Genomic DNA, 15,722 nt, shown 5'->3' on the forward strand with positions numbered 1-15,722 from the left:
ATTATGGTCTCAGATATGCTGTGGGGACTTAGATGTTTGAAATAACTTCCTGATTGGTTATTGTTAGATCCTGGAACTGGTGGTCAGGGAACACTATGAAGTTTCCTTCCTTGGAGGTTTGGTAGACTCTTCCACCCTTCCTCCCTCCCCTCTCCCCTCCTCTCTACTTTTGATATTAGCATTAGGCACCCACTTGCCTGGGAGTGTTGAGATGTAGGCCTGGGACATAGGGAATCTGGAAGTCTAGATCCTTCCCATCCCCATGATTCTATTTTTATGGATCCAATTGTGGTGTGTTCCACGGAAGGTACAGCCTAGCTGGGACAGGAGGTAACTGAGGGTTTTGGCTAAGAGGAGAGGGGGCTAGAGATGGGAAAAGTTGATGCAATTATTTTTGTCAGGAATTGGAACCAAAGCAGCAGGAGAGAGTAAGTTTTAAGACTCTCTGGCAAAGTAACTTCCTAATCTGTCACTGAGTATGTGTAAAAAAGTGATTAGTGGGTCTCTATATTTATCATGATTACTCACAAATATGTAATTTGCATAATATATACAGCACATTAAGTACTATGTCACCTTATATAATGTGCATATGTATAATGTATATGCATGTTATGTAACGCCAGTCTGGAGGCTCTTCCAGATTCTGCCAAGTATTTCCTAATTTATTTGGCAATTTTAACATATCTTTTCCATCTGTGGAAAGAACTATCTTGAGAGGAGCTGGTCTCTGACCTGAAATATAATCATTCTACTAAGTCTATCTCCATTCTCAACTCACTGGAGGAAATCCACAAAGACCAAGCCATAATGAGATGCAACTCTTAGCTCAACAGTCCAGGGACAACACAATGTATTGAAGATTTTCTGTTTCATTATTTTTATTGCTGGTAGGGTAGAACTGTGGGGGCAGGTGAGAACATGTCTGTGGCATGGTCACAATTAGAATAAGATGAAGACTAAAGGACTGGATTTTGCCCTGCTTGCCTAACTGTGTGACTTTGAGAAGTCACTGAACCCTCATTAAGCTTAATTTTTCTCATTATTAAGATCTGGAGGGTAACACATTCTCTGTCAGCCTCTGAGGTTGCTGGGAAGATCACTAAGATGAGGTACTCTACAGGAAAAAGCCATGGTCACAGTAGTTAAGGAATGAATTGCAACAGCACATCAAACAACACTGGACTTACCAAGATGGAAGTGCAATTCCACTGGTGTATTATACTGTGTGGTTCTAAGGAGGCCTTGGGACATGTCTCTCAAGCAACACTGCAAGTCTTATGCACTGGACTAGAGCAGGCCACGGCCACTCTGACTTGTGAATCACTGAGACTCAGTTCCACCTGTTGACAGTGCTATGTTTCGACAGCCTCAATCTTGGGGGATCAGACATGCAAAAATGTCTGTAAATGTCTCAGAATTAGTGAGCCCACACCTGCCTTTGTTTCGAAATCAAGTGGCTTCCAAGATAGTACCTGTTGTTATTCTGGAGCTTGCTGGTCCATCCCATCACCAAGGATCCCATCATTCAAGACATTCTCCAGACGGCCTGGTTTTCCCCTCACCCACTGTTTTGCACTATTAGGTCCAGCAGGATGGTCCTAGATGACTGCTTCCTTCACAGTTAGGATCAGTGTGTACACACAGTCTTAATTTCCCTTCCTTGTGCAAAGCTCCTGACCCAGTGCAAGATTAGAGAGAGCTCAGTGGAGCAATGTCTAGTGGGCCCACGTTTCCTCTTAAGAAATCTCAGAGGGGATGGCGGTCCAGTGGAGTGAAGGCGCCAAGGCAAATGTTTCTGTCTAGTAATGAAGTTCTACACAGACTTGCCCTCAGGAAAGGAGGGTGATGCCGGCACCAGCTGCAGGAAGCCCATTGGCCTCTGCCAAGACCCCTCTGGGTACTGGCTGGGAGCACCTTGAAGAAGGTGCCTCAGTCCATCTTGTGAGTCTCCACTGAGGTCATCCCTGCAGCCAGAGGTGTTTCCAGACTAGGAGGCCATGAGGACCATGATGAGTTGACACGTGATAGAGTTTAATTTGATGATCTGTCTAGTGCCTTCAACCCAGACCAACTTCTTACCAGTTCAGGCCAGATAGAATCTCCGGGAAGCATCACGAGGCCCCTATTTTCTCATGTGAGCCTGTCCCGTCCTCACATGGGCTACATGTTCATTCTTCCCTGGCAACCTGGACTCGAATGGAATCATTTCCCAGTGACCAGAAATGACCCTATTCTAAGACGTGCGGGTTCTTTTCCCTAATAAATATCCTCTTAGTGGCACTTATTCTCAAACCACATCAGCTAAGATACCACGGACAAGTCTCTTAGCTTTTCAGAGACTCGGTGCCTTTAGCTGACAAATGGGAGAGTAAATTCTGTCCAGCGTATCTTTCATGGTTGTTTTGAGAATCCAGAATAGGAATTCTCAGTCTCTTTACAATAAGAAGCTACTTTCACTTCCCTTAAATCTCATGATCACCATGGGGAAATGTGTCTTGACCATGAAATGGTGGAATGGGGGAGTGAAAACTTTCTTTTTCCTTCCCACTTTTCTGTTCCTATTCTACATATTTTTTTTTTCAGTCAGGAGAAGTCCATCAGTAAATAAATATTTATATATATATAAATATATATGCTACATATATGTACACACACATTAGATCATCAGAAGGGCCTTCAGCTCACACTCTGGGAGTGGTAGGTGCAAAGAGGCAGGTGGGAGCCACCTGATGGTTTGTCTCCTGGTCTTCTCAGCAAAGGGTCCTTCCTTCTCATCTTCTCTGCCTTCAGGAAATAGTCTGCCACCAGGGCTTGGAACTCAAACAGGAAACACGCTTTGGCTTGAAAAAGAAAGAAGCTGGGGGTGGTTTTTTTTCTTCCCTTTTTACACAATATTATGACACCAATTTGAAAAATAAATCCCAGTTTCTCTGCTTTCCCTCCCAGGTGTTCACAGAACTAAGAAAATAAATACCACATCTAAGGTGTGCTGTACAGGCAGCTCTGGGGGCTCTTGGAGCCGTCTCCAAACAAACACACAGCCACCAGGAGAAGGCTTTGGGAAAATAACAAGTGCCCACTGACAGTGTGGAGAACCAAGAATGGAAACACAGCTTTCCACAGCCTTTCTGCCTCCTCAGCAAGTTCAGGCAGAAGTTGCTGCTTGAAGGACAACTAAGAAACCAACGTGCGCTTGCTGAGCCCTGCCAAGGGTTATGCTTTGAGAGTTGGAGGCCGTTTGTCTCTGTACAGAGGGACCTTTGTGTAAGTTCTCTGGAATGGGAGCGCTTTCCCTTGGCCACATCCGATCTCACCATAGGCAGGAAACCTGCAGCCTGCTTCCTTGTGAGCGTCCGTGAGGGACCTTGCAAGACTGGTGGGAAGAAAGGGGGACTTCTCCTTCAGTCTCAGAAAGTCCCACTCAAGGCCTTCTGGGAATGTGGAGGTTGCTGCAAGAGCCAACATCACCCTGGTGGGCCCTGGGTCCATTCAAAATTTTCTGGGGGTCCTGGCTCTGTTGGGGTGTGTCCTCTGTTGAAGAAGAGAGAATGAACGTACGGGAAGGTGAAGATTTCTTCCTGAAGGGTGGCTTTGCTTCCACTGGTTAGAGATGAGTGTGCATGTGTGCATGTGCGTGCGTGTGTGTGTGTGTGTGTGTGTGTGTGTGTTACAGTTTCTTATTTTCTCTCTTGGTTTAACTGGCATTTGGCAAGTTGTTTAGTCTTTTGAACGGCTCTTCCTCCTCAGTGAAAAGAAGCTGCTCTTCTGGGGAGGCCCCATCATCATAGGCGCTTGATTCTTGTGAGTAATTTTAATCTAAAAGCAAAGAGGCATAAATGAATTAGTGACATGCAAATCCCAGTAGCCTATGAGAGAGTGAGTCGCAGAGGGAGGAAGGAAGGCCAGCTTTGGGTTGGAAGGAGCCCCATGCAGAAAGGACGACTGTCCTTGAACAGCTTCAAAATTGGCAACTGGACCCTCACTGGGCCTGGAGTTTGGCACTGCTGGAAGTGAGGGGCGGAAACACTGGGGAGAGACAGGTGTGAGCTTCCCACGTGGTGATCAGCTCGCACCTGTCTTGTGTCCTTGCTATTCATAGACTCTCAAAATGTCACAGCCGGAGGAGACCTCATGGTCCATCTCATTCAACCTTTCTGCAGGACAGACAAAGGAATGGAGGCCTGATGCTCCCTTGAGCCTTGGATTAGCCTGGGGTCACACAGAGAGGGCAGAACAGCTAGAGCCCAGTTCTTCAGATTCCTAGCTTCCTCTGCTCCTGGCCCTTCCAGTCTAGGCACTGCAGAAATGTCAACTGGTAACTCATAGCCTAGAGGCTTCATTCCGACATCTGACCCAAGCAACATCATGTGGAAAGTTTCAAGTGAGTCCCTTAGGTGCTTCCTCTTTTCTCAGCTTTCCAGGAAAAAACCAACTTTCATTTTAAAAGCTTTTTTTTTTTTTTAATTTTAGGTTTCTTTTTTCTTTTTTTTTTTCCTCCTGCAAACTTTAAGTCAATGGGAAGTGAAAGACAGACACTGGTGAATTCTCATTTTTGCCTTTCTTCCCAACCTTATCCTCAGGGCATGGCTTCAGAAAGTTAAATCCCTATTTGAATGTGGTCTGATGATGCTGCACATTACTGATCTGCATTATCAGTCCATCAGCATTTATCATGTGTGACACATGTCCAGGGTGGGAAGATGATATGGGAACAAGAGGCACTTAGGATTCAACGACCTGGATTTGGGTCCCAGATCTCCTGCTTCTTTCTTTGCTGTGAGACTCTGGACGAATCGTTTAACCTTCAAAGCCATGCTTGCTGAACTATACAATGAGGGTAGTAACATTTGTCCCATTTTCCTCGCAAAGTTGCTGTGAAGATCAAATGGGGGACCGTCAACGAAATCCCACTTTAAGCTGTAAAATGGAATGTAATGCTTAAATAATTTTATCTTACACTGGAGGAGAAAGATGTATATCAAAAGAAGCAATCTAGGAGCTCATTCTCGTCGTGTCTACATCATTGGAACTGACGGTGTGACCACAGATAACCAGAGAAGAATTCTTGCAGACAGAGACCCATCAATAAGTTTCAATTAATGCAGGATAGACCAAGTGGTGTCAAAAAGAAGTTAGGTAAGGACTGAGAAGAGTCTGAAGGGAGCAACTGAGAAGGAATTTTAAGATTTGAAAGGAAGGGAAGGAAAATGTGTTGGTGAAAAGAGAAAGGGAAGGCACTGGATGAATGTATGACCTCGTTGAGTGTGGGGCAAAGGATGAGAAGGGAGGTCAGGGACACAGGTGGGGCAGTTACTCCAGGGCTTTAAAGGGGAGGGGGCAGAGGTTGGGTGTAATGTGAGGTAACAGGGAATCATGATAACTTTTAAGCTGGAGAATAACATGAGGAAGAAAAGAGTTCCAGGGAAATTATTCTACAGCTGTTGTCAGGGCAAGTTGGAGTGGGGGAGACTCTGGCTAAAAGGGTACTACTGCAAGCCAGGTTTAAATTTATAAGTCCCCAGGATATGGAAAGACAAGGATGAAACCAAAAGACATTGTGGATAATTAGCATAACCTGGGTGACAGAAGCTGAAAACGACTCTTAGGCTGGTTTTTACCACCCAGGAGCTCCAGAAGTGGAGGATATCTTTATGTTTTGTGGCAGTTCCTAGACCAAGAATACATCAAGTACCATTTTGTGTTATGGGCTTTGTTACGGGCGCTATGTTTATTCCAGAATTCATGAAAGTGAGGCACAGACGAAGGACTCTCACAGAACTTGTCTGTGGCATGTAATTTAGCCCTAGCCGATCGTGGTGACTTGGGGCACATGTCCTTGTGCTGCGGGAAGCCTTTTCTCATTCCAGAGCACCAGAGCCCCCTATGGGGAAGAACCCTATCACCGTGGTACTCCCTGAACCAGTGCACTGTCCTGGGAAGCACAGCACATGCCATGGAAGGGGTGATGGATGAGCACCAGGGGAGACTGTACTGGCAGTGGAGATGGCTATGCTTGGGGCAGACAGTGACAGCTGATGCACTGCCTACATTTCCCGCTGATAGAGCCCATTTTTTTTTTTTTTTTTTTTTTAGATAATGGAAGACCCTTACTTCTCCTTTTCCTTTCTCTAGCTGAGCAATTTATTTGCTTGTTAGCACCTCCAGGGCAAAGAGGAGGAAGTGAAACTCAGATCCCTCCCATTTGTTTTTTCAGCAGTTTTGACAAAGGTCTTGATGGAGTAGATCATCAACATGGAGATCCTGGCTAACATGAGATTTTGATGTGGCTTGCGGATTCTAGTGCTATATGTAACTGAGAATTCACTGTATGTACATGAACCGAAGGCAAGAAGTAGGAGATCATATTCTCATTTTGAGTTCAAGAGATGTCAGTTTTTATCTCCTTCTCCCCCATTTAGGAGAAGCTAGTGAGTTAACTTGTTCCACTACAGTGAGTCCACTGTAGGTAGTTGGATGTGGTGAAGCTTGCCTTTTCAACCCATGATAGAAAGACAGTATCCCATACCCCTGTAGTTAGAACCCAATTTTCTCTGCTAATTGGGCTGGTCAGGCAATTAACTGAAGTCTTCATGATTTTCTTAAAGACCTTTTATGAGATTTACAACATCTGACAAGCACAAGGAACAGCAGCCCCATTTTCTTAGTTTTCTGGTCTATTAGGGAGAGAACTGATACAGTAGGCACTTGTGTGATAGCTCGAAATTCACAAAACCACTGCAGTATGTAATTTCTCCCTTAAAATGCAGTAAATTTAAAAATGTTACAGTGCCAGGTGTTGACTTTGTTTTGGGGGCCATTTCCCACAAGCCAGCACATTTTTATTACTTCAAGAGAAGCAATAAACTGAGGGACTCCTTCCATCAGGGCAGATGGTTCATATGATGTCCCACAAAATGGCCAATAACCGTAAGGACTCATCCCAAATCATTTGGGAAACACTCCTGCCTAAAGAGAGGCTAGGGGAGATGGGTGGGGGCTTGCACAATCTTTCAGGTCTTAGCTGTTAATGGTTCTCTAAGTTCTTAGGATGCCTGGCTTCACAAGAATGTTTCCTGCCATCAGAGGCTTCCAGATGTAGCTGGAAAAACCTAGGTTTTGCTAGTGGTGGAGGAGAAATCTGGGATTTATTGGTAAGTCAGGAAGTTCGACTAGATTATTATTGACCCCGAGTGGGGTCCCTATGCCGGCAGCATCAGCATCCCCTGGGAACTTGCCAGAAATGCAAACTCTCAGGTATCCAGACTTACTGTATCAGAAACCCAGCAATCTGCATTTTAAACACCTTCTAGGAAGTTATTTGGATGCACACTCAAGTTTGGGAACACCGGACTAGATAACTAGAATCCCTTTCCACCTTGAGATCCTAATTGTGGGGGAATATTCTTAGCTTTAAGGTTCAAATTATGGTGCCTAACTATGATGGTAAAGAATGAGAGGTCATCTTACAGTACTGCAAGCACAAGGCAAGTTTTCTTAATAATACATATTTTATAGACATATATTTATATGCATGAACAAACATATGCTCATTTTGGAGAATTCAGGAAATATGAAAAATTTAAAAATCACCTAGGGGAAATTGCTGTTAATTTTGGGGTGTATTTTTTTTTCAATTTGTTTGTATGCTTGTATGTTTTTAGCAAATTGAAATCAGTTTCTTAATCTGTTTTCATTTATCATTATTTTACAAGCATTTCTGATATCATTAAATATTCATTAAATATGGTTTTCAGTGGCTGAAAATTATTCTATTCGATGAATCTCACTCACCTAGTTTTAATGTTTTCCTTAAATGTTGGGCTTCCCCACCCCCCACCCGTTTTTTTTGTTTTTGTTTTTTGTTTTTTTTACTGATAACCTGTATTTTACTTAAAATACATTCCTAAAAGAGTAATTGGGGGAAAAAAGGGTCCAAGGAAATGAACTGGACCAAACGCTTTCCAGAATGCTTTCCAGTTTATACTCTTATCTTACTCCTTGAGTGTGCTGGCCACACCACATCTCCACAGCAATGAATATTATCTTAAAAAAAACAACAAATTGTGCTCCTTTGACAAGTGAAACATGGCATGGTTTTCTCACTGTTTCAAGGTGAAATTCTTTCCTCCTTTTTTCTTATGATACTAAATTTTTAAAAACATCTTTTTAACGTTTATTTTATTTTATTTTATTTTTTTTAATTTTTTTTTTCAACGTTTATTTATTTTTAGGACAGAGAGAGACAGAGCATGAACGGGGGAGGGGCAGAGAGAGAGGGAGACACAGAATCGGAAATAGGGTCCAGGCTCTGAGCCATCAGCCCAGAGCCCGACGCGGGGCTCGAACTCATGGACCGCGAGATCGTGACCCGGCTGAAGTCGGACGCTTAACCGACTGCGCCACCCAGGCGCCCCTTTAACGTTTATTTTTGACACAAAGAGAGAGAGAGGGAAAGAGAGCGCGCGCGCATGAGTGGGGGAGGGGCAGAGAGAGAGGGAGACACAGAATCCGAAGCAGTCTCCAGGCTCTGAGCAGTCAGCAGAGATGGACGTGGGGCTCGAACTTGCACAGACCGCGAGATCAAGACCTGAGCCGAAGTCGGACGCTCAACCCACTGAGCCACCCCGGCGCCCAACGATACTAGATATTTTTCCCCCGCTTTGTTAGCCCATGGTATTACTTCTGTGAGCTGTCTGTTCACTATTGCATTGTTAGCATTTCCTCCTGGTTTCTAAGAGCTCTTTAGACATTATGGGAATTCACCTGCTCTCTGAGGTAGCCATTTAAAAAAGATCTTGTCCTTAGCCTTTAACATTTCTACACGAAGAGGCGTCTGGATAGCTTAGTTCGTTGAGCGTCCGACCCTTGATTTCAGCTTGGGTCAAGATCCCAGCATCGTGGGATTGAGCCCTGGGTTGGGCTCTGCACTGAGTGTGGAGCCTGCTTCAGATTCTCTCTCTCTCTTTGTCCCTCTCCCTCACTGCATGCTCTCTCTCTCTCTAAAATAAAAATTAAAAATAATAAAATTTCTACATTGATTCTTGACTTGTAGAATTTTAAATTTGTTAAAGTCTATGCTCACAGTGTCATTATAGTCATTTATGTGCCCCCTAGGTAGTCGTAATTTTTAATTGGAATTTTTCTGTTTTTGTTTTTGGAGTATAGTTTGAGGTGAGAGGTTTCAGTATATAAATAATGACATTTTCCCAAACAGGCAATTTTTTGGATACCGTTATGTTAAACAGTCCATTCCTTTCAAATTAATTTATGATCTTTCTTCTTTTTTTTAATAGATTTTATGTGTACTGGGGTTTCTTAGGGATCTCTTTGGCATTACTGATTTATCTGTCTAATATCATGCCAATTATTGTGGCTCTGTAACTATTTTAATACCTTGTGGGAAGTCCTTCCTTATAGCTCTTTCATAAAACACGCTAGCTATTGCATTGTTTGGTCAAGTTAAAAAAATAATTGCACTGGGATCTTGTTTGGGATCCCTGTTTAGAAACATGGGATGTTTTTAAATTTAAGTATATATTTTTTATATTAAGTCATAGTAGTATTCATCTTTTTTTTTACAATTCAATTTAATATTTTGTTTTGGTTGTTGCTATTATGATATCTTAATTTTTTTTCTACTCTATTCTTGTGATTAGTTATTGCTGGAATATATAAAAGCTATTAACTTTTTGTCTATCTTTCCTTGTGGCTTCATTGAAATAATTTAATCTTTGGGGTTTTCAGTTGATTCTATTATCTTTCTATATTATCTGCATAGTATCATATTCATATTATCACATGAATAATCATATTATATGCAAATAATGACAGTTTTGACTCTTCTCCAAATAGTTACATTTCTTTTCTGTGGCATTTATATTGCATTGACAAAAACTTCCAAACAATATTAGCACACATGTCTTGCCCAGGATTCTCTGATGTCTTACTAAGGGCTAAGTAAACATGTAAGTACAATGTTCATTATTAGTTTAAGATAAATATTTTTTATTATTTTGAGGGATTATTTTTCTGATTTTAGCTTTCTAAGGGTTTTTTTTTCTTTAAAAATCGAAATTTTGGGGCGCCTGGGTGTCTCAGTCTGTTGGGTGTCTGACTTCAGCTAAGGTCATGATCTTGCAGTCTGTGGGTTTGAGCCCCTGTGAGTTTGAGCCCCGTATCAGCTGTGCTGACAGCTCAGAGCCTGGAGCCTGCTTCAGATTCTGTTGTCTCCCTCTCTTTCTGCCCCTCCCCGACTCGTGCTCTGTCTCTCTCAAAAATAAACATTAAAAAAAAAAAAACCAAATAAAAATTTTTGTTCAGTTTTTGTATCTGTCCTAATTTCACAAAATGGACTGGGTGACTTTCTGTCTTGTTTATACTATGGAACAGTTTACACGGATATTTCTTTCCTAATAGTATGGAAGAACTCACCAGTTAAGACCATGTTTTAAGATCATTTTGGATGTAATTCTTTGAAGACATTTTCTCTTTTATTAGTGGTTACCTAGAATTTTCATGAGATGTTCAAGTTTATTAGAATCAAGATGATTATATATTAAATAAGTCATGTCTTATAATTAAAATAAACCATCACATTTATATTTATATTTTATATATTTTTATATTTTAATAACTCTGATCTCTGTTTTTCTCTTTAAAATCAGGCTTTCAAACATTTGGCATGTTTAAAGAACTAGTTCTCAATTTTCCTGCTTTTTAAATATGTCATTTCTACTTTTATCTTTATTATTTTCTTCCTTCTGCTTCTCCTCAGTTTGTGTTACTGTTGTTCTTCTAATATTGTAATTATTCATTACATGTCTTTCCTTTTTAAATGATGGAAGTATATGACACTTTGAATTTACTTCTAAATATAGTTCAGGCTACACTGCACAATTTTTGAATAGAACCTTCTGATTTTTATTATTTTTGAAACAGCCTATAATGGTGGTTTTGGTCTCCTTTTGAATCTATTATTCTTTAGGAGAATTTAAAAAAATCTCTGAGTGATTTGATTTCACTTGTTTACTAATAATTAGTTTGCTTCTATTACTAGTATCTGGTTTTGTTGCCTTGTGGTCAAATAAAATAAGTTTTATGATTTTTCCTTCTGGATTTTACACAGATTTTTTTTCTTTGTGAACTAAATACTCACTGGATCCTGGGGGGAAAAATGAGGTATTTAATTTGTTTATAGGTTACAGAGTTATTTCATGCAAGAGCTGTGACATTTGTTTATTTTTGCTTCTTGACCTCAAAGGGCAAGCCGAAACAAGTATTTTATTTTATTTTATTTTAGTTTTTTTATTATATGAAATTTATTGTCAAATTAGTTTCCATACAACACCCAGTGCTCATCCCAAAAGTGCCCTCCTCAATATCCATCACCAACCTTCCCCTCCCTCCCACCCCCCATCAACCCTCAGTTTGTTCTCAGTTTTTAACAGTCTCTTATGCTTTGGCTCTCTCCCACTCTAACCTCTTTTTTTTTTTTTTCCTTCCCCTCCCCCATGGGTTTCTGTTAAGTTTCTCAGGATCCACATAAGAGTGAAACCATATGGTATCTGTCTTTCTCTGTATGGCTTATTTCACTGAGCATCACACTCTCCAGTTCCATCCACATTGCTACAAAGGGTCATATTTCATTCTTTCTCATTGCCACGTAGTACTCCATTGTGTATACAAACCACAATTTCTTTATCCATTCATCAGTTGGTGGCCATTTAGCTTTTTCCACAATTTGGCTATTGTTGAGAGTGCTGCTATAAACATTGGGGTACAAGTGCTCCTATGCATCAGTACTCCTGTATCCCTCGAAACAAATATTTTAAAGACTCTCAATACTTGTCTCTCTGTCAACTTCTTATTCATCTATTTTTCTCAGAATATACATTTATACTGTTTTTCACAGTATATATTTTGATTCTGTTATTATACACCTAAACTTTTATGACTATTATATCTCAGAAATGAGTGTACCTTTTATCAAATAAAATGTGACTTTCTTTATTCCACTTCATGCTTTTGGCATGTTGGAAGGTTAGTTTTTCTAAAATTAATATACAAGTAATACATTGGTTTGTGAGCATAATTTGTTCTGAAAACATTCTTAGAATCCAAAGCACTCATGTATCAAAGCGAATTGATACCAGTGATCACACTGGCTCATTTGTGATCATGTGATGTTTGGTGTCATGTACCACTCGTATTGCAAGACATCACTTGTTTATCATGTTAAAATTTATTAGAAATGTTTGCTCATCTTGCGGAACACTCACGGAACGAGTTACAATCCGAGGTTTTACTGTAATAATATCATTTCCTTACTTTTATTTTCTCTATGCTTGATAAAGGATAAAGTCAGAAGATATATATGTCCTTTTTTTTTGAGAGAGAGAGAGAGAGAGAGTGAAGGGGAGGGAGAAGGAGAGGGGGGAGAGAGAATCTTAAGCAGGCTCCATGCTCAGTGTGGAGTCGGACATGGGGCTCGATCCCATGACCCGGGGATCTTGGCCTGAGCAGAAATCGAGAGTTGGATGCTCAACTGACTGAGCACCCAGGTGTCCCTGGCATCCTTATAATATGAAAAAGAGACACCAGGAGTGTGCACGCACAGAGAAAAAGCCATAGACATATGTCATATGAGGCTGTCTGCAAGTAAGGAAGAAAAGTCACACCAGAAAGCAACCTGGTCTTAGAGAACCAGCTCAAAGAACCTTGGTCTTAGACCTCCAGCTCCAGAGCCATGAGACAATACATTTCTGTCGTCGAAGCTGCCAGTCTGTGGTATTGTGTGATGGCAGCCTGAGCAGATGGATACATCTTTATGTGTGGATGTCCATGGACCGTACACCTTAAGATCACTGGGTCACAGTTTTTTTCACATGAGTTGAAATCTCTGAAGGGTGGCATGGAGAGAGGGTGGGGGTGGGGACAGGGGAAGCATTTGGCTATTTCAAAAACAAGTCCTTGCGGTAAGAGAAATGGCAGTCCAGTTTTCAGATATTGCTGAGTTAGGTGGGAGGGGGTTTGATTTCTTCCAGCCTTTTTTTAGAAGACAAGAGGAGTTTGGATAGATTTTTCTCAATTTAGCTCCATCAAAATTATAAGTAGTAGAAATTTCCTCCATCCTTTCTAATTCTAACAAAGTGGCAAGCTATTATTAGTTTTTGCTGTAGTGTGTTTTCATCTTTTTCTTAGTCTTCATAGAAGCCAGAAGACTGAGGTAAGGTTCTGCAGAAAAATTTCTCCTTTTGATACCCTTTTATAGAAGTTTGCCTTCCCTAGAGTCTGTCTCCAGGGGCCAGTTTTATAATCTGTAGAAGTCACATGGAAGAAAGAGTGATGGAAACACATCTACAATTCAGGCCTGGTAGGAATCTCATGCAACCCTTTCTCTAGTAGAAGAAAACTAGATGTTTTGAGGGCTCAGAATAGCAGGTTTTTGAGATGTCTGAATACTCCACAAGTGAGGAGCTTAGAAACACTGCTTTCGTCTCTTGAGGTTGGAGCATTCGTAATAGTACTGAAGGTGATATTAATGTAATATCCCAGTGAACGCCCTGGCCCTGAACACCAGGATGGTGGTTTCCCTTCACCATAGAGTTTTTAGCTGGGTTTTTAGCTAGGAAAGAAGGGCACACGGTCCCTGTGGGGCCATTATTATTGTGAGTGAGAACTCGCTGTCTCCGCTTGCAGTGGGGTTTCCAGGTAGGTGCACCTGTAGTGAAGTGTGTGCCCTGTAGGAATCTTCTCCCAGGGCCTCCAGTGGTCACAGCGGCTGGGCAGAAGTTCCAGCACAAGGGTGCAGATTTCGCTTCTACACAAGGAAGCCCTTTGTAACAATTTCGCTTCTTCCTCAACAAAGCAGGTCTCCTTTTGGGGTGGCAAGGCAAGTTCTCTGCCATTGCAATGACACAAGAGGAGACACTCAAGGATACAGTAGATGAAGTCTTAGAATTCACCAACTACAAGTGTGAGCTCTCTGAAGACACCAACAGTGTCTCGTTCTGTTTTGGAACTGTTTTGGGTGTTCAATAAAGGCTTAGCAGGTACCTGAATGGGTGGATGAATAAAGTGGAAGACAGGCTATACTATCCCAAAGCCCCTGCAACTCTGAGAGTGAGCGATTTCATACTGTCGGTACCCAAAAGGGGCCCAGGATAACACTTCTCCCCCTTAGTTCAATGATTGGCAGAACTCACTGTGCAAGGTGGCTGCATCCAGGGCTCTCCATCCACTTGCATTGGCAGCAACTTGTTTGTCCTGGAAAACCGAGAACCGAGAGAACACAGTGAGCTTTGCCTCTTCTGGGGGTGAAGAATTAGGGTGGTCCCCACAAAGGCAACAGATGTGGGAAGACCTTATCTGCCCACCTAGGAGTGGTTCGCTAAGACTCTGTTGGAGGGCTGGTTAAAAACAGATTGCTGAGCCCACTTCAGGAATTCCGACTAGGCACGTCTGGGGTCAGGCTCAGGGGCCTGCATTTTAATAAGCATCGTGGGCGATTCTGTTGCTTTGGTGTTCAGACTCCAGTTTGAGAAACACTGTCGTGGGTGAGCAGTGAAGTCCACGGAAGTCTGGGAAACAGTGGCCAACAAGTATGGCAGCACCACTGCTGAGCAGACCCTCCGTCAACAACCAGCCGGAGGGCCTGCAGATTGTGCCAGAAACTCCACAGTGAAGCGAAATGGGAAAGGGCCTGGTTTCTATGTTGAGTGAGAAGTTGCGTCATGTCAATGAGGTAACGTCTCCAACCTATACAAGGTACAGCTCAGGTCTGAGTGCTCTTGCCTTGCCCCTGCTCTTAACCATCCTCTCTTGTATGTCTTGAACAGCAGCATACTCTGTGCTGGCTTGGACTATGAACGTGGCTTAGCTGGGAAATGGGGTCATCAGGAATACTGTCCCCATGGGTAGGAGGGAAGGAGACAAGACAGTGTTGCTTTCTTGCGTGGGGCAAAGCTTCTCTGGCATATGGATTCTTAAGAGGGGAGAGATGAGGTCTTTTGACTTCCTTCTGTAGAAGAGTTGTAAATTCGTACTACATCACCTCGAGGAGAAAAGGCAAGTCCTTTCGGAAGCCTCTGGTCTGGGCGAGCAGGCAACAGTTGCCACCCACTGGCCAGGAAGCTCTCACCTGGGTTTGGCATCGGCCCTGTTTTTGAAGTTACAAAATGAGGGATATAGGCTATGTTTTGATGTAGACGATTCTCTCACTGATCCTGAGAATATTTAATAATAATAAAAAAATAAGAAACCTAATAATAAAACAAATCACGAGAGGAGGGAGTGGCATTTTGGTTCTGGGGGCTGAGGAAGGTGTCTGGGAAATGCCCAGGAGGATGGGGATCCTGGCTCACCCCATCTGTTCCATCTAGAAATAGGCCTATTGAATATGAAGAAAAGATCCTCCCTCTTAGACATGGCGTTTTTGATTCCTCTGGGACTAAGATGTTACGTTCTCTGTGGCCTACGTCAGTTATGTCTTAGATGTGCTAACAGACTAGACCTACTCAGTGCTGGAGTCATGGACGGTGGACAGGGAAGGAAGTATGGGGATTCGTGTGGAAAACAGGGCCCCAGCACAGCAATAGCCCAGAGGAAAAACAAACAAAGGTTTGGAGAATAATAGAAAAGACAAAGAAGACACAGGGAGGGAATGAAGAAAAGAGTTTAGAGCTAAGGATGTCAGGGAACCAGCTCTCGGGGTCTTTTCT

General features: G+C 42.2%; 1 protein-coding gene across 3 annotated transcripts in view; it reads right to left on the minus strand.

Annotated features, from left to right (window-relative positions):
• Positions 1 to 2,584: 2,584 nt before the first annotated feature.
• Positions 2,585 to 15,722, minus strand: part of DGKG (diacylglycerol kinase gamma) — a 158,761-nt gene continuing 145,623 nt past the window's right edge. For all 3 annotated transcript variants that reach the window (XM_047100146.1, XM_047100145.1, XM_047100144.1), the window contains 2 exons: positions 14,208 to 14,268; positions 2,585 to 3,819 (listed from right to left, as the gene is read on the minus strand). In XM_047100146.1, coding sequence (XP_046956102.1) covers positions 3,721 to 3,819; positions 14,208 to 14,268 — 160 coding nt within the window. In that variant the 3' untranslated portion in view covers positions 2,585 to 3,720. The remainder of the gene's footprint in view (positions 3,820 to 14,207; positions 14,269 to 15,722) is intronic.

Source organism: Lynx rufus, unplaced genomic scaffold (genome assembly GCF_022079265.1).
Source record: "Lynx rufus isolate CCGP_SWC_20201006 ecotype Redwood Valley unplaced genomic scaffold, mLynRuf1.p SCAF_5, whole genome shotgun sequence".
NCBI lineage: Eukaryota > Metazoa > Chordata > Mammalia > Carnivora > Felidae > Lynx > Lynx rufus.